Source organism: Lissotriton vulgaris, chromosome 5, assembly GCF_964263255.1.
Source record: "Lissotriton vulgaris chromosome 5, aLisVul1.2, whole genome shotgun sequence".
Taxonomy (NCBI): domain Eukaryota; kingdom Metazoa; phylum Chordata; class Amphibia; order Caudata; family Salamandridae; genus Lissotriton; species Lissotriton vulgaris.
In genome coordinates this window covers 1,732,413,173-1,732,433,030 of record NC_141693.1, presented here as the reverse complement: position 1 = coordinate 1,732,433,030, position 19,858 = coordinate 1,732,413,173, and the positions used below count along the sequence as shown (strand labels likewise).

General features: G+C 47.6%; 1 protein-coding gene across 1 annotated transcript in view; it reads right to left on the bottom strand.

Annotated features, from left to right (window-relative positions):
* PPP1R9B (protein phosphatase 1 regulatory subunit 9B) overlaps positions 1-19,858 on the bottom strand; it is a 343,538-nt gene that overhangs the window by 48,669 nt on the left and 275,011 nt on the right. The window contains exons 6-7 of the mRNA XM_086923962.1: positions 2,481-2,633; positions 2,306-2,359 (exon numbers count right to left, since the gene is read on the bottom strand). Coding sequence (XP_086780088.1) covers positions 2,306-2,359; positions 2,481-2,633 — 207 coding nt within the window. The remainder of the gene's footprint in view (positions 1-2,305; positions 2,360-2,480; positions 2,634-19,858) is intronic.

Here is a 19,858-nt window from a genome sequence, read left to right as displayed (position 1 = left end):
ACGACTGTGAGAAGAAAGGAAAAGTAAAGAGAGTGCGATACTAGAGCAGAGCGGCAGAGGAACAGGGGGCAGAGGGTGACACATGGGGATGGAGAGAAGAGAAACAATTGACAAGGTAAACAGACCGTGATCATGGCACTCCTACAAAAAGAGAGAATTCCGAAATGATTGCGGCATCCTTAGGCAAGCCCAGCTTTCCCCAATCACTCAAGTTTCACCCACTGCACCCAACACACCTAATGTGCTGCATGTGTCCAATACACATCACATTCCCAATGCACCGAATGCACTTCCAGCATTTAATGCACCTCATGTGCTCAATGCAAGTCACACACAAAATGCACTGAATGCTTCCAATGCACCCAATGCACCCAATGCACTACCAGAATCTAATGCACCTCATGCACTCGATGCAAGTCACACACAGAATGCACTGCATGCTTCCAATGCATCATACACCCAATGCACCCAATGCACTACCAAAATCTAATGCACCTCATGCACTCAATGCAAGTCACACACAGAATGCACTGCATGCTTCCAATGCATCATACACCCAATGCATCCAATGCACTACCAGAATCTAATGCACCTCATGCACTCGATGCAAGTCACACACAGAATGCACTGCATGCTTCCAATGCACCCAATGCACTACCAGAATCTAATGCACCTCATGCACTCAATGCAAGTCACACACAGAATGCACTGCATGCTTCTAATGCATCATACACTCAATGCAATACCAGAATCTAATGCACCTCATGCACTCAATGCAAGTCACACACAGAATGCACTGCATGCTTCCAATGCATCATACACCCAATGCACTACCAGAATCTAATGCACCTCATGCACTCAATGCAAGTCACACACAGAATGCACTGCATGCTTCCAATGCATCATACACCCAATGCACCCAATGCACTACCAGAATCTAATGCACCTCATGCACTCAATGCAAGTCACACACAGAATGCACTGCATGCTTCCAATGCATCATACACCCAATGCAATACCAGAATCTAATGCACCTCATGCACTCAATGCAAGTCACACACAGAATGCACTGCTTGCTTCCAATGCATCATACACCCAATGCACTACCAGAATCTAATGCACCTCATGCACTCAATGCAAGTCACACACAGAATGCACTGCATGCTTCCAATGCATCATACACCCAATGCACCCAATGCACTACCAGAATCTAATGCACCTCATGCACTCAATGCAAGTCACACACAGAATGCACTGCATGCTTCCAATGCACCATACACCCAATGCACTACCAGAATCTAATGCACCTCATGTACTCAATGCTAGTCACACACAGAATGCACTGCATGCTTCCAATGCATCACACACCCAATGCACCCAATGCACTACCAGAATCTAATGCACCTCATGCACTCAATGCAAGTCACACACAGAATGCACTGCATGCTTCCAATGCATCACACACCCAATGCACTACCAGAATCGAATGCACCTCATGCACTCAATGCAAGTCACACACAGAATGCACTGCATGCTTCCAATGCACCCAATGCACTACCAGAATCTAATGCACCTCATGCACTCAATGCAAGTCACACACAGAATGCACTGCATGCTTCCAATACATCTCACACAATACACTTCATGCACAAACACCTCTCATACATCCAAGAGATCTCATACACACACAATGTGCCCCACGCACTCAATACATATCACACTTGTATTGCACCTTATGCAATTCACACTCATAATACACCTCGTGCATGGGTCCACCTTTCCACCGCAAGCAATCAATGCACTTCACACACGCAAGGTAACACATGCACCCAGTGCACCTCACGCACAGCGCACATCATGCACTCAATATACTGCATGCACACAGTATATCTCACACACACACAATGCGCCTCACACACCCAATACATTTTGCACTCAAAATGTACCTCATGCACCACACATTGGTTCAAGAATTTTCACCTCATGCCCCCAATGCACCTTACAAACTAGATCAATTCTTCGCACCATTCGCCTCATGCAATCAATGCACTTCATACACTCACAGTCCTTCGTGCCCTCAATACAATTTGCGGACAGAATGTATAAAATCATGCAGTGAATTGACCTCACGCACCCAATGCACCACCCATGTTTAAAACACTTGATCATCCAGTGCCCCTCAAACACCCAATGAACCCCATACACTTGATCCACCTTTCTACCTCATGCACCTGACAAAGAATACACCTCATACATTCAATATGCCATTCTTCCCCTGTCACCTGTGTCTGTCGTCCCCACTCACCTTCCTCTTCAGCTGCTGGATCTCAGCCTCGGTCACGGCATGCTTGATCTGGAGCTGGTATAAAATGGCAGAGTGTTAGGATGTGATTCAGAGCATCTCAAGGGAAGCGCTGCAGGTCATAGCTCCCTCTGGTCAAGCAGGCACTCTCTGCTGCCAGGCCACGGATGCCTCTTACCTCCTTGAACTTGTGCACCAGCTTCTCAGGGTCCATCTCCACTGGAGACAGCGTGTCTTCATTCTCGGCCAGTTCAAAGACCTCGATGGCCATGTCTCCGCCAGGAAACATGGGGCTCATCTCCTCGTCCTCATCTGTGGCATACTCTCCGGTCTGTGAAGAAACAAGGTAAAGAGCACACTGGTCTAAGAAGGTTTCAAAATCCCTCTTTTAAAAAAAAAACAAAAAACTTTTTATTCTGAGTTTTTTTTTTAACAGTACATAGTACATACTGATGCCAGCCATATAGGTTTCATATAGCTTTTTGATAACCAGTAGTTATGCATACAGATATTGTTCAGCCAAATAGGTATGTTTACACAGTGTTGAAATTTGGGAATGCTTCTACAATGGCAAAAAACACAGCTGATGGACAGAATGTAGAACAATGTCTTACATTCACCCCAGTACAAAGATCTGGGCCTAAATCCATCGTTTTTTTGCTCTCCACACCACTCTAGGTCAGACACTGGCTATATGCAAATCAGCCTTGACCCTGTGCCTCATGGGAACAGTCCAGCCCGAACTACCAAGCCATGTCTTTCCTAGACCGGAATCAAGCATCCAAGGACCGGTTTCTGGCTATCAGCCTTCTTCAGCCTGGATAGCTTGACTCCAGTGATGTGGAGAGCCTGGTACTCCCGTCTGAGCATACCCAGCCCACTCGGTGTGAAAATTGCAAAAAACACAGTTGATGGACAGAATGCAGAACAATGTCCATCGTTTTTTTGCTCTCCACACCACCCTAGGTCAGACACTGGCAGCTAAAGGGTTAACAGCAAGCTGAATTAATCACTAGGCAGTGTCAGTTCCAATTGGTACTTTATTATCGATAGAAGTGGTAATAGACAGGTCAACAAACAATGTGAGAATAGTAATAAACAAAATGAATTCAAACTAGAGAAAGAGTACGAAGAGTGGGGGCATTAATGTAAGGAGCAACAACATGATATTGGACTTGATTTCCCGTAATTATATCCTGGTACAGTACCCCCTAACTCCTGGAACTCAGGTTAATATTAAAGTTCCTCACATTCTGGAGCGGCATGGAGTACCGCGTAAGCAGGGAAGGGAAGCAGAGTTTTATAGGTTTTGTAAGTTATCTCAATAGATCCTTTATTTTGCATGAATTTCCAACTATAAACATTTCCAGCCAATGCGTTTCGTTCATATACAATGAACTTATTCAGGGCAATGGATGCAATTCGTGATCAGTGGCGTAGGTACCCCTTGGGGGTCGGTAAGAGCTAAATGTGTGCTCTGTCCGAGCGTAGAGTCGAGGCCAATCTGGTGGCGGATGTACATAAAAGAATAATGGTACTGCTTGGGCCTCCTTGATAAGGGCCTGCATTCGGTGGTTCTGATGAGCTAGAAGCTGCGATCGAAGCCGGCGGCAGCTTCTAACTCACCAGCCGCATCTGCGGAACACAGGGGGAAAGTCTGTACTAGCTGAGACGTGATGGAGACAAGTATACTTTGTGGAGTATGTTGAACCGAGTGTATTGGAACCCAGCATTCCATAAAACATAGTGTGGGAGCAAGATGATTGTGTCCCATTCTTTCTGGTGAGAGGGTGATAATATCTTTGTCACATTTGGAAAAAAGATGAGATAAAGGGATCACTGTGCACTGCGAAATCACCCTGACCAGCCTGGTGATTAGCTTACTACCAGTCCCTACTGTGTATAGTGTTTGGTGTAGAGGATGAGGTGGTAATTCAGGATCAGTGATGTTCCAAGAGGAGGTCAGTGTCACCAGGATGAGTCAATGTATCAAGAATTGGCCTACAGGCAGATCATGCTGCTCAGTCAATGTGGCAAAGGGAATCATGACTTGGTATTGAAAGAAGTCTCACAGGCATCATATCCCAGCAGTTTCCCATGGCATTAATGGTACCGGCGCCTCATCCCCTGCCCCAATACCTCCAAAAACATCAGAGACCCACAGGGGCATCGCCAGTGCATATGGCAAGTGCCCTAAGATAGGGGATGAGTACAGTGTGAACCAACCTATTAGTGAGTATAGGTTCAACAGCTCCAGGTTCTAGAGATCTCTGTTTAATCTCCAGGGCTAGTCGGTCATTACGGGTCCCAATTTCTTGCAGATGACAACCCACTGTAGTTGTGCTGCCAAGCACTACGATTCAAAATCTGGGATGCCTCGGTCTCCCTGATCTATGGAGGGTTTGAGTTTAGATATTGCCACTCTGCGCCATCCATTGTTCCATATCACTTTGCTTATCATGCCGTCTAATGTATGGAAGAGGGATTTGGGTACTCACAGCGGTAAGTTGGATAAGGAATAGACTAAATGTGGCAGCAGCACTATTTTTATGAAGGCAACCCTACCAGGGACTGCTATGAGCAATGACTTCCAGAAGGTGATCTGTGCCCTCAAAGAAGAAACTGTCTGCATTAGGGGCCAGATGTAAGACCCTAAATTGTATGCGTAAATGGGTTTGCGACCCGTTTGTGCATGCAAAAATTCACAGGGCTTTGTACAATTCCTAAATAGCGAGTTGCAATTTATGTGTGACTCGCTATTTAGGAATTGCGAGTTTCTATTAGGAAGGGGCGTTCCCTTCCTAATAGCGACCCCAAAGCCATGCATGAATGTTTTGCAACCGCAATTGCGGTTGCAAAAGACTTGAAAATTGCCACCCTCTTCAAGAGGGTGGTAATGTACTCGCACAAAGGATGAGGGCCAACCATTCCCAATGAGGCTCAAATTGCCTCGCACTTTGTGACCCCATTGGGAATCACTAACAGGTCCAGATGTACGACCATTGTGTTTTGTGAGTCGCAAATTGCGAAATATTGCAAATCGCAATTTGCGAGTCGCAAATCACAATGTACAACAGTGTCTCAGACACTGTTAGTGATTCTCAATAGGGTCGCAAAATGCGAGGCTCATGAATATTAATGAGCCACTCGCAAATTGCGACTCCATTGGGAATGGCTGGCCCTCCCAGGGATGGTGGCCTGCTGGGCTCTGCAGACCACCATGTCTGAGACTGCTTTTCAATAAAGCAGTTTTTTTTTAAATGCAGCCCTTTTTCCTTAAAGGAAAACGGGATGCATTAAAAAAAAAAAAACATTTTCCTTTAATTTTTTTTAAGGGCAGCAGTGGTCCCTGGCACCACTGCCTGCCCCTAAAAAATATTTTCCTCAGCATTTGCAAAGGTGAAGGGGTCCCCTGGGGACCCCTTCCCTTTTGGAAGTGCATTACCATCCTCTTGAAGAGGGTGGTAATTTGCAAGTGTTTTGCGACTGCAATTGTAGTCGCAAAACATTCATACATGGCTTTGGGGGTCACATTTAGGAATTGTACACGGCCCTGTGAATTTTTGCATGCGCAAATGGGTCGCAAACAATGTTCCCTCTAATTATTTTCCTCTGTGTGCGGCAGAGTAAGGTCTATGTGAGCCAAGAACCTGACCGCGCGTGTAGACCCGGGCTTTGAGTGGGATGAAAATACTCGAGATCTTTCAAAGGGGCGTAAGCAATGCAATTAAGGGTGTGGCTTCAAAGCAATTAAGCTAAAAATTAGTGCATCGTATAGTGTGCCACCCTACTGATATTTTGCTGCTTCTGTCATCGCATCCAGATATATAATACAAGTAACATTACACCTACAAGAAGCCAAGACCAGGGCATAAGTCCTAAAAAACAGAAGTGGGAGGATGCTGGCGTCACAACAGGAAGTGTCGTCAACAAAGGTGGCTTGCACCATCAGACTCATTGCCTCCCCTCACTCACCCCTTAGATGCGATTGCATCAGAGAGGCCAGCGCACGCGTGAGCAGCGTTCTGAATGGGCTCTGATCTCGGGCCAAAGAGTGAATGTGTGGCTCCATTTGCTCCAGTTATCGAGCTCCAGGTAAAACAAGTGGGGGGACGCCGTCCACCCGCGTGGTACCCCGACTCGAGCCCTGGCCAAGACTATTGGCTTTATCAATAGTTGTTTTTTGCATCAAGTTGTATACAATCATGAAAATGCTTCCGTTCTTGTGGTTGGGGTTGGGGTTGTGGCCTAATACTCGAGCTGTCGATTTTGGAGATGGGTTTTTAGTCTCGGATCAGCCTAACATCCTGTGATTCTGGGCAAATCAATTAATCTCCCCATGCATACAAAATAAATATAATAATAAATCATGTAAAGCGCACCAATACTTTTTCGGTTGAGTTCGCACTACATAAAAACTTGCTGCATTTCTTTTCTAAATGTGGGGTAGAAACCATGCACCATGTTGTGTGGTGCTAATACGACCCAAAACCCCATCATAAATATACTACTAGGTATCTCTCATTACTTTTTCATTCGAGGGCTCATCTAGCATAAAAAAATTATGTGAGAGACCAGCGAGAGCAGCGCAAGTGATTTCTCCTTGCATGCATAATTTACCTAAACTTGAATAATATGACATTTTGAAACTTTAGTACATTTTGCACAATGTTGGATGAAAAAACTTCAGACATATTGGCTGGTCTCAATAAAGTATCATCCACTGGCCGTCGGCCAGTGGATGATATACAATTCACTCAAATTGAATGGGGAGAAGACCGAGGTGATGGTGTTCGGTGGAAGGGAAGATATCTGGTCCATGGAGTGGTGGCCCGACTCGCTTGGTCTGTGCCCCAAACCTACTTCTTCAGCCAAAAACCTTGGGGTGATGATTGACCCTACCCTGGACATGCGCCAGCAAGTCAACAGGACGGTATCGACCTGTTGGGGCATAATTCATGTTCTCAGGAAAATAAGGAACTATCTCTCCCAGCCGGCAAGAAGACAACTTGCTGTCGCCCTATTGGGATCGCGCCTGGACTACTGCAATGCGCTGTATGCTGGACTGAATAAGAGTCAGATGCAGCGCTTGCAGGTAGTACAGAATGCAGCAGCTAGATTTGTCCTTGATCTTCCCCGTCGCTCTTCGGCTACGCTGGCCAGGAAGCAGTTGCATTGGCTTCCGATTAAGGAGCGGATTGTCTTCAAGTCCATGTGTATGGTCTATAAAGCCTTGGCCAAAAGCAGCCCCACAGGGATCAGAGCCATCCTGACATACTACAACCCTGGCAGGAGCCTCCGCTCCTCCAATCACTCTTTCCTCCACATCCCCCGTACTCGGAAAGCCAGATGGGGTGGTAAGGCTTTCTCCCTCCTGGCCCCTAAATGGTGGAACGATCTTTCATTAGAACTTAGGTCCCTCCCCTCCCTCCAAACTTTCAGAGCAGCCCTTAAAACTCGCCTCTTTGTTCAAGCGTACATGTAAGTGCATTACTGCCCGCTTTTTGATCTTTTTTGCTAGGCGCCTTGACACCTTCGGGTTTTAGTTTGCGCGGTATAAGTTGCAAAATAAATAAATAAATAAATAAATAAATAAGTTTCACCCTGGACTACTTTTGTTACATTTTTGCTAATAACTGCTGCATCTTCTTTCAAAATAATTACCAGAATTTCTTGGAGTATGACAAATACGCTATCTTTGAGTACGATGAGCTTTGCCTCAAGAATTGGTTAATGGGATATACTGTGTTTTACAAATAAATATAAAACATGTTCCTTAAGTACTCTGATACCAAGAGATGAAACACATTTCAAGAGAAAACAATACAGTACAAATAGAATATATCACATAAAGGGAAACTGCCGGTAGTAATTCAATTTGAAGGGACAGCTTCTGTGCCAGTGTAATTTGGTAACATGTCTAACGTCAGACCGATTCTTAGCCTTCATGGGGATGACAAAGCAATATCTGTAAATGACTGCCTGACGGCAAGCATTTACTTTAAAAAAGCATATCCTGGTGGTAGCTGATGCAATCAGCGAATGCAGGCCGCCTTTTGTGTGCGTCAGTACAGAGAATGTGCGGAAAAGATGAAAACGCGTCCTTAGCATGCACCACAGCTCTACAACCATTTTCCAAAACTGATTGTGAAAGGATTCCTGTAAATCACAGCGCCCGTCATAATCTGCAATTAACAGGGAATCCTTTCACAATGGCCCACAATCAGCCGCAACTGGTATCCATTAAAAATGCAGCAAGTCCAAAAGCACGACGTGTAAAGCACACGTCATGCTTTTGGGCTTGCTTCATTTCTTTTCTTAATTGAGCACGGCTGCGTGCTGATTGTGGGCCGTTGTGAAAGGATTCCTGTTAATTGCAGCACTGTCATGCGCTGCAATTAACAGGAATATTTTCACAGTGGGCCACAATCAGCACCCAGCTGTACTCTATTTAGAAAAGAAAGGAAGCAAGTCCAAAAGCACACCGTGTAAAGCACAAGTCGTGCTTTTGGACTTGATGGTTGTCTTTTCTGAATAGAGAGAGGCTGCGGGCTGATTGTGGGCATTTGTGAAAGTATTCCTGTTAACTTCAGAGCCTAACGGGAGCTGGGATGAACAGGAATACTTTCACAAAGGCCTCAGGCAACCAGTAAATTGCCGTATTTCACCGCTCGGGTTGTAAAAGCGGGTGGCGGCCAGAACGTGTGCGCGCTTCACAAGAGGCACTGTGCGTTTGGTGCCTTAAAGGTGCGCGGGCGCCAAGGCCTGCGGGTTAGAGGGAACACTTGTCGCAAACCCGTTTGCGCATGCAATTTAGAGTTGTACATCTGGCCCTGAGACACTGTTGTACATTGTGATTTGCGACTCGCAAATTGCCTCTCACAATTTGTCGCAATTTGTGAGTAGCAAATCACAATGCTCGTGCATCTGGCCCTAGATTTCCATCTAGTACATCTGCACTGGAGTGGTATATGTTAATTCTGAGACAGTGGAATGTCGTAGGTACCCGACGTACTTGGTGTGTGTCAACCTCGATGTTTTGGGTAGGACAAGAGGAGTTCAGTGGGGCAAAGCAGGATTTGGATCAATTATCTTCAAGGATGGAGCCGCTTTGAAGGTACAGAGCCTCTTCTGTACTTCTGCCACCCCCTCCCATATGTCCTTAGGTATATGAGAACATCATCCTCATATAGGGAGACCAAATGCATCTCACCTCCTAATGGGATCCCCAAGTGCTATCCCAGTTGGCAGAGCTTCAAGGACAGGGGTTCCACTGCTAACGCAAAGCTTAGGAGAAAGAGGGGGCCTTCAAGTCTGGCGCCCTATTTAACAGGCATGGAGTCTGAGAACAGTTGCCCTGTTTTAACTCTCAATGTGGGCCTTGTGTATATGAACGAAATCAACCTGGTTGACCTAGGACCAAATCCCAATTTTTGCAACACCACAAACATTTAGTCTCAACTCTGGATATCGAACATTTTCTCAAGATCCAGCACAAGACAAGCGGGGGGAGGCCAGTTGCGTTTTGCTTTCTACTAACCAATGCAGTCGACAGAGGTTAAGGGAGGTTGATCTACCCGGGGTAAAGCCATTTTGATCCGGGTGCACCAGATAAGGGGCCACTATTGTATCCTCATCACCAACACTTTACTCAAGATCTTAAAATCGTTGTAAAGGATGGCTAAAGGCCTGTAGGAGGGGACATCAAGGCACACACGACACAGTTTTGGGAGGGAAACCAATAGGTCTTATTGCATAGAGGGAGGCAAAGAGCCTTCTCTTAGGGTTGTGCTATAGATTTCAACGAGGTTCAGGATCAGGAGGGGTGTGTATGTGCTGTAGAATTCTATAGGTAGCCCATCCTCAGGGAATATACAGGTATCGAAGTACCTGATGGCACCCCTTATCTCTTGTTCTCCCAACGGGCCATCTATAGGCTCAACATGCTCGACATGGACCCGTACAATGGCCAGGTTTTCTAGAAACCCACTAATGCGAGTTTCTGTGGGAGTAGGGTCCGAACTGTACAGTGTGCAATATTAAGAGAATAAGGCAAAGTGTATTGCAGACTGTGAGTATATTCTATTGTCTGGAGAGAAGTGGAGTGCTGTGGTAGGAGCTCTATTTGTGTTTTGTTGGATTAGCCAGGCTAGAAGCCTCCCAGATGTGGTGCCATCGGAGCGTGTCTTGGCTCTGTGAGTTTTGTAATCAATGCACCTCAGCAACTAAATCAGCTGGGAATGGTGTTCTCTAGCAGTAATCAGTCTATCCTTGGCAATTACATCAGATCATGTCGCTCTTTCAAAGGCCATAAGTGGTCTTCCTATGCCACAGGTTGCAGTTGCCTGGTGGGAACTGGTGAAGTATAGCCACCCCATTCCTGCTGCAAGTGTACATGGTTGTGGTCTGAAAGGGTCTTTCCCATATATATACAATATTGCGGACTCGTGGCTGGATGGAATTGGGACATAGAAATCAGTCTAATCGGACATGTAGATCATGTGGGAATGCGTAGAATGAGTAGTCCTGTGTGTAGGGAAGAGAGTTCTCCAGACGTCTCCCAAGGCCCAGCGGGTAATCCATTGTGTGAAGTATTCTGAATGGCGAACCATGTGTGTGTTAGGCAATGGGAGGTATGATCTATCCATGAGTGGGTCTAATACAATTAAATCACCCCCCAGGATCCAGAGAAGGTGAGACCATTGAAGAAGGCAGATGGGGAAGTGTCGTAAGAATGGGGGTTGGCCAGTGTTCTAGGGGAATATATGCTTCCCAATAGGACTGCCGTGCCATCCAAGACCCCTGCCATCACAGACCCCTTCCACCAGAATGTAATAACCCTCGAGATCGATATGCGACTTGACATAAGTGTAGGGGAGTAAGGGCAACATCTAACCACCCTCTACAACAAACTAAGAACTATATAGGGCTGTACACGCCGTGATAGCAAGTAGAGACCTAGAGTGGAGGCACTCTACTTGCTGTGAACAGCGGGATGAAGGTGCAGGAAGTTGACCCAGTGGGGCCCACATTGCAGCCATGAGCCTATGCGCTTCGAGTCCACAGTGCAAGCCCAAATTGCATTTCAAGTATAGTTCCTAGTTGGAGCACGGCTAAAGTAAAAGGAGCCATCCCATGAACTTGACCATGACACAATCATAGACAGATTAGAAGGCACAATTAGGTCCTACAGTGTTAAGGATAAAGTGAGTTGTTGTGAACCAGCAGACTGACATGTCACTAACACACAACATCATTATTGGGTGTCAGATTATGGTGTTGGTAGTCTGCGAGTTGAACATCAGTTGTATTATCAAATTTTTATTGATAACAGAACAACTGAAGACCATAGTTGATGTAGGAATGTTTCCAGGGCATCATTGGTTTTGTGTCACTAATCTGTGCGACTGAAGACAGCACCCTATAATGTTCCAGTTGAAAATTGATGGGGGGGTGAGGGGGCGCACTGATCACCTCTTTGATATGGCACATCTGCGGTGTCAGTGGTTTCATCATGAGTTTGAGGCAAGAGGTTGTGAAGGGGGGATGTTGCTATATCCTGGAATGTGGCAACTCCTCTCTGCTCAGTTCTATGCTTCCTCCAGGTCTGTGAAGAAATGTGAGGCCTAGTCAAAGATAATTTTCAGTTTGACCTGGAACAGCAAGGAAAATGTTATGCCTTGGTCTCTGAGTTTGCATTTGACTCCTTGAAAGGAGGCTCTGCGCCACCGCACCACCAGGGTTTCATCCGGGAATAACATAATTTGTGCCCCGTCTAACATTGATTGCGTTGCCGGCCCATCTGTTATGGCAGAGGAGCGTTCACACTCTGCTGACAGTGCCGCAAAAGGTGAAAAATAAAATGGTAACAAAATGTATTTATTACCATCTTGTTTTTCCCTTTCCCCAGCCCGAGCTGTGTGTGGGGGCAGGGACACTGCTGCTGACCGGCAACAGGGGAGTGATGCTCACTCCACCAGTTTACATTGTGCAGGTCACCTTGGCCGGGCGTCTAGTGACGGCCAGCCTGACATGCGCAGTGTAAACCTTCGACAGCCGGGTGGAGAGCAAGCAAGGCCACCAGTGCCTACGTGAGCGTGCAGCCTGTCCGCTCCAGCCAGTCCTGGTGCTTCTGTCATGCTGTCCGGGCAGCATGAGAGCAGTGCCTTGATTGGAGGAGGGGAGTTGGAGCCACTGACGAGTAGACGGAGGAGCTGCGAGCAAAGAGGGCAGAGCCAGAGGTAAGTGAATCTTTTATTTATTTTAAGCTACTGACACAGATACTGTGGAAAACTTGCTGTGACTTCAGGCTCAACTCCAGAGCTCTCAATCATGGCCCGTTATAAACATTGCTTTAAACGAACCACGTATGAGAGCTATTGCATTAAGTTTAAGTTTTTTTCAGTGCCTGTCAGTGCCATCATAGGTTTGCACCACAAGTTTTGGTTGGCAACCGCTACTGATTACTTGTCCCACCTGTCTGGCAGCATCTTTGTCTCAGTAATTCCGAATTTTGGCAACAATGGGGCAAGTTGGAGAAGCAGGAGGCATCAATCGGGCAGGAATGTGGTTGGCTCTCTCCACCGTGAAGTAGGGAGAGAGGCCCGTGGGTGCTCCGTTAAGCTTCAATTTGTTCTCAATGTAGATCCCTCCAACCCCTCCAGTATGCCAACGATGCAGATGTTGTTGCGGTGGGAGTGCCCTCTGCGTCCTCAGCTCTGTGTTCTAGGTTTCGAATTCTGTCCAATAGTTCAGAGAGTTGTTCATGGAGATCCTTTGCTTGAGGCACCAAGGTTTGAAGCAACATTTCTGTTTTTTACACCTTGTCTGCAACCTTGTGTTGATCATCCCAAAGGACAGGGCCAGCTCTTTGGTGGTGCTACTGGTGCCACTGCACTGGGTGGTGGCTTCAGGGAGCGACGTGTTTGCAAGTTTATTTTGGTTTTAAAAGCACCTGCTGCCGTGTTCCTTGCCTCCAGTAATTTCCATGGCCAACAATAAACTTATTCAAGAATTCAAGATAACTCTGATTAATGTTCTTCCTGTCTAGTTGAGGTTTTGACTGACCATAAAATAGCACAGAGGGTTAACATGCCTGCTTCAAAGAAGGTGTGCCATGCAGATCACAAAGTGCATATAATATAAATAGGTCAGTGGGTTACTGCTTTTCTAAAAGACATCCTTTTGTTACTTGCATTTTGTAAATTAAAATCCTATTATAGAAAAGGGAATTATTAACAGTCATCAAACAACCTCATGCAAAGTATAGATTAGAGCTTAGATTCATCTTGCAAAAAGGGTTCATTTGGGTAGAAATCAACTCGTATTATTAACTAAGGTTTTTTGTTTTGAATTCTGAGTTTCTCCTTCTCCAGACCAGGCACTCAAACTATACTGCCTACCAATATAGATGACATATGGCTCCTACACCTTGTAGTACTGTTATGTTATGTTATGTTAGCTGTTTTTGTACCGCGCACAGCTGCCCCAGCAAAGGGGCGTCCTGGCGCCCAAAGAAGGTAAACACAACATTGCAATAAAGCCGCAGAATCAAAGATTTTTATTAAAAAGAAAGGTTTTAATGGCACGTCTGAACTGGAATTTCAACAGGAAGAGAGTTCCACAGTTTTGCGGCTACTACCCGGAAGGAGCGGCCGCCAGTCCTACTCAGCAAGAAACGTGGGACAACAGACAGGTTCTGACCCATCGATCTCAGGGATCGAGAAGGAACATAAGGGGTCAGTAAATTCATCAATATAGGGGGGGGCGTGCCTTTTAAAATTTTAAAAGCCAGGCAAAGCACCTTAAACTCGATCCTCCGAGCAACTGGCAGCCAATGGAGCGCCTGCAGTGCTCTTGAGACCGAACATCGCCTAGGCAGTCCTACCACCGCTCTTGCTGCGGCGTTCTGCACTCGCTGCAGCCACATGAGTTCCGCCAGGTTTGTTCCTGCTAGCAGTGCACTGGCATAGTCTATCCTAGATAGTACTGAGGCCTGGACCACAAGCTGTCTAGTGGGGGCATCGAAGAATTTAAGTACAGGTCTGATGCCCCTGATAATGCCATAACAAGAGGCAGCCACCCTCTTAGTATGGCAAGTGAAGCTAAGGGTAGGGTCCAGCCAGACCCCGAGATTTTTTATCTCCATTGCAGGAGAAGGGGTCATTCCTAACTCGGGAAGCCACCAGTGATCATTCCACCATCCAGGCTGCTTTCCAAACACCATGACCTCTGTCTTCTTAGTGTGTAATTGGAGACAGTTCTGATTCATCCAATTGGCCACCGCACGAAGCCCCTCGCAAAACTTGAGGGCCTCCACAGCTGAGTCCCCACTTAATGTGACCGCCAGCTGCGTGTCATCCGCATAGGAAACCATTGTCAGGCCCCAGCGTTTGACTACCGCAGCCAGCGGTCTGACGTTTAGATTAAATAAAGTGGGGCTCAAAGATGATCCCTGTGGGACCCCCAGTGTAAGCGGGTGAGAGGTAGATTTACCGGGTGGGATCGCGACCTGGAATGATCTATCAGAGTGGAAGGAACGGAACCAACACAAAGCAGACCCCCTAACGCCTGCTTCCTCTAACCGCCGCAACAGGATCTCGTGGGACACCGTGTCGAACGCGGCACTCAGGTCTAATAACAATAGTGCCGCTGTTCGTCCGGTGTCCAGCACGGAGCGCAGATGTTCAACCATAAACAACAAGGCAGTCTCCGTGCTGTGGCCTGCACGAAATCCATTTTGAGTGGGATCCAAGATGTTGGCTTTGGCGAGATGGTCAGCCAGGATCCCATTCACGTGGGCTTCGGTGACTTTGGCAGCCCACGGCAGCAGTGAGATGGGGCGATAGTTCTCAGGTTTTACCGGATCTAGGGTAGGCTTTTTTAGAATAGGTGTTACTACCGCTTGCTTCCACCTGGTGGGCACGGTCCCTGAAGCCAGCGACAGGTTGATGAGAGCTAGCATGGGTGAGCGACATGTTGCCTGCATGTTCTTAAACAGGGCCGGTTTAAGTGGGTCCACAGGGGAGCCAGATTTGATTTTTTGGCTCAATAAATCAAACCCCTCCTCAGATAGGGGGGCCAGCAGGTCCAGAATCACATCATCGCCCATCAGACAACCATCTGAGTCCGAATATTGCATATTAGTTGGAAAGGTGCGGTAGATTGCTTGCACCTTTTGGATAAAGAAAGAAGCCAGACTTTCGCAGTGGGAGTCTGTACAAATTTCCGCTGCGGTGGCCCTCTTAGTCATGAGGTCCTTTAGGACCTTAAAAATCAGTTTAGAGGGGTTAGGGCTATTCCGAAACTCCTGCGCATAATATGCGGCACGGGCTCGGCAGACCGCTCTATGGTATGCCTTAGTTAAAGTAAGATAGCAGGTTTTAAGCGCGGGGTCATAAGCTTTCCTCCATCGCCTTTCTGCTTGCCTACAGTCTCTCTTAAGGTCTCATCATACCAAGGACTATGAACTTTAGTCCTGCAGTTGGATCGAACCAGGGGAATTAGAGAGTCTAGGGCCATGGCAATCCAATTACAGAATGATTCGTAGCCGCAATTAACATCCGAGAAGGGAGGCAAGGGTGTCTTCTCTAGTAGAAGATAGAAGTCTTCTAACTTTAATTTGTTCCACTGACGTATGAAAGTGATTTTGTTCTGCGTCACAAAGAGAGGATCCGACATGGGAATAGCTGCCTTCACCAGCATATGGTCCGTCCATATCAGCTGGGTAGGTGGACATATAGTTATGTCCTCTAAATTGGTGAAAAACGGGTCCAGTATATGCCCGCCCTGATGGGTGGGGGAGGACACTCTCTGTGAGAGCTGCAAGGCTTCTAAGTCGGCTAGACAGCTCCGGATAGAGGGTTGAGATGTGCAGTCAAAGTGCAGGTTGAGGTCGCCTAGCACATTAAAATTAGCACAGCCAAGAGCCTCTGAGCTGATGACGTCCGGGAGAGCGGCCCTAAAGGCGGCATCGCAGCCCGGAGGCCGATATATTAAAAGACCAGTAAGGCTATAGCAGTGAGAAAGGGAGATTCTGAACCGGGCACATTCGCATCCCGGAAATTTTAGTTCTTTCCATTCGCAGGGGAAGCGGCGTTTCACTGCCATGGCAATTCCACCCCCTCTCGAGCCGCGATTAAGGGTGGCCACGGCATAGTCAGGGGGGAAAGCAAGGTTTAGTATCGCGGTATCTGCATCCTGTAGCCAGGTCTCGGTCATGAAAAACACATCCGGGGAGTCATTAGTAAGAATATCAAAGATCTCCGCATGATGTTTAACCAAAGATCTGACATTTAAGCTATATATACTAATAGCGTTCACCCCAGACACGTTAATCTGACGGGATGGTGTTTCTAAGGAGCGGATGCGGAAGGGGGAAGGCAGTCGCCAGCAACAGCAAGTGCAGCGATAAGGGCCACTTAGCGGGGCGACTAGCGGTAGGGAACAAATGGGGAGCCGTTCTCGAATGGCCAGTAGATCTACTCTGCGATACCTGATGGTAGAAGAGGCCATGGCGTTGAGACGAGAGTGATAGAGTTCTGCCGCACCCCGCACTTCCTTAGCGCTGACGGGCGCAGACGGGCAGACTCTGGCTTGACTCAGGCGCGAGTCAGGCGCTACCGCTGCGCGTCACCGCTGCACGGGTAGTGTGAGCTTTAAGTAGAGCCTCACCTGGTCTCCTAACGGAGCACTAGAGCGCTCAGGCAGGTGGCGCGCTGAAGGAACAGCACCCCCAATATGGCGGCCAGGCGCCACAAGTAGGCAATAACAAGGCGATAAACTCCGCTCTACAAGCGGTGGGGGGCACAATTATAGTGCAAGTCTGTGGGCGCGGCGATATGGTTAAAAACAGGGGCTAATGAAATAATTTTCAACAAAGATAGAAAAAGCGGTAAAATTTAAAATAGCAAAAGCGCGGCACGCCTACTGATGCACTAGCAGTAACGCGCGTTGCAAATGAAGGTAAACCTTTCCTAAGGTCGAGCTGCTCACAATGCTCGCCTTACGTAGAGCCTCACCTGGTCTCCTAACGGAGCACTAGAGCGCTCAGGCAGGTGGCGCGCTGAAGGAACAGCACCCCCAATATGGCGGCCAGGCGCCACAAGTAGGCAATAACAAGGCGATAATCTCCGCTCTACAAGCGGTGGGGGGCACAATTATAGTGCAAGTCTGTGGGCGCGGCGATATGGTTAAAAACAGGGGCTAATGAAATAATTTTGAACAAAGATAGAAAAAGCGGTAAAATTTAAAATAGCAAAAGCGCAGCACGCCTACTGATGCACTAGCAGTAACGCGCGTTGCAAATGAAGGTAAACCTTTCCTAAGGTCGAGCTGCTCACAATGCTCGCCTTAAGTAGAGCCTCACCTGGTCTCCTAACGGAGCACTAGAGCGCTCAGGCAGGTGGCGCGCTGAAGGAACAGCACCCCCAATATGGCGGCCAGGCGCCACAAGTGGGCAATAACAAGGCGATAAACTCCGCTCTACAAGCGGTGGGGGGCACAATTATAGTGCAAGTCTGTGGGCGCGGCGATATGGTTAAAAACAGGGGCTAATGAAATAATTTTTAACAAAGATAGAAAAAGCGGTAAAATTTAAAATAGCAAAAGCGCGGCACGCCTACTGATGCACTAGCAGTAACGCGCGTTGCAAATGAAGGTAAACCTTCATTTGTAAACCTGTACATAACATTTTCTATACATTGATTTATACATATATGATTGCTTGTCTCTGTGTAATGTGTGTGTGTGTGATGCAAAGTGCTTTGGCACCCTACACTGGTATGAGTGGCGATATATAACTAATTAAATACAGAGAGAGTTGTTATAGAGACTTGAGGGGCACTGTTAAAAGGAGCTGGTGAAGGAACCCATGGTGGAGGTGGTCACTGGGGGTCACAAACAAACATTCTTGCACCGGGTGCCACTAACACTAAAGCAACATCATTGGAACCTCTTGCGACAAAGCAGCAGGAGTGGCAGGGTTGGGCGGCATCCGGCTGCTGGATGAGACAAGGATGGTGCAGGGGGTGGTATGCAGTCACCGCATGGTTAGAAAGGTTTCAGTGTGTTCTCACGGGGGATTTATCAATAACAATATGGGTCACCCACTGTGTCAGTTTTCTACATTTCCCCCTCTTTTGCTAGGACATAGTTATGGTGGCAAGAGTCACTGCAATCGACCCTCAGAAACCTGCCTTGTTCGGCATTCTGTCCATCAACTGTTGTTTTTGCATGTGTCATAGGGAAGACATGGCTTGGCAGTTCGGGCTGGACTGTTTCCATGAGGCACAGGGTCAAGGCTGATTTGCATATGGCCATGTCTGAACTGGGGTGGTGTGGTGTGCAAAAAAACGATGGATTTAGGCCCAGATCTCTGTACTGGGGTGAATGTATGACATTGTCCTGCATTCGGTCCATCAACTGTTGTTTTTGCATTTGCCCTCTGAGTCCGGCGGCCCCCGTGCAACCAGCAGAGGCATGAGCAGTCCTGACTAGCAGTGAATTTAAGAGTATAATGTGGAGCAATATGGTGGCAGCCAAGTTCATTCAATTTGGGCTCCTGTAGATCAGCATGAGTTGAGGTAGGTTCACGGCATAGGACCCAGAGCATATGATAGGCGTGTAGTGCCGGGGTGTTGGAGGATCATGTGGAGAAGGTTCAGGGCTATACGTTAATAAAGGAGGCCTTTTAGGTGGTCTGCAGCGGCATGGAAAGCCCCTCCCCCTCTAGTGGCACAAAGCCCGTCTAATGGAGCAAAGGCCGTGGGCCTGGGCATGGTGCCAGTGGTGGCCCATCCCATCAGGGTGAGGTCTGCAGCCCAGGCAGCAGCCCAGGCAAGAAGGCAGGCAGGCCCGAGAAGCCCCTGCTGCACTCACCGCTAAAGTGTTAAATGTTTCAGGAAGGGAGGCCACAGAGTCCGCTAGCTGCTATCTTCGGATGTCAGGTAGGACCCAGCAGCTAGCGCAAGCACCACTTAAGTAGAGGCGAGCCAGGGCCAGAAACCCGGTAGCAGCTGAGCAGGGCCTCCTCTGTGAGTTCTTGTGGCTCTGAGGCCCCTGCGGTAGTCAAATTGGTCTTGAGAGGAAGGGAAAAAGGGTGGCCGCCTCCGAGTGGAAGCCGCAAAGTCTGGATCACTGCTCACGCCTCCCATGAGGGCCATCTTTTCAGGCCCCAGTCAGGACCTAGAGAGAGCAATCCCCGCTCGGACGCCTTGGGACACCTAACACAGAGTCTCTCACCTATCAGGGGTCTTAGAGGTGTGCTAGGTTGCAGAAATTGCAGACTCGCCCCAATATGCCCTGGATGTTTACCACATTAAGCAGGCCAGAGTGGGAGCACCGCTAGTGCGCATTCGCCATGATGTGGTCCTTGCCCATGCCGCCTACATCGTATGATGTTCCACTGAAACCATGCAAGTTTCAGATTTTTGAAAAAATCTCTTTAGACAGTACTATAAATGAGGAAAATGGAGCGCAGGTATTCACCAAACACGGACCGGAAACTAGGGGCAAGGCCAAGGGTTAGGGGTGCTGCATGATAAAACATGGAGACAT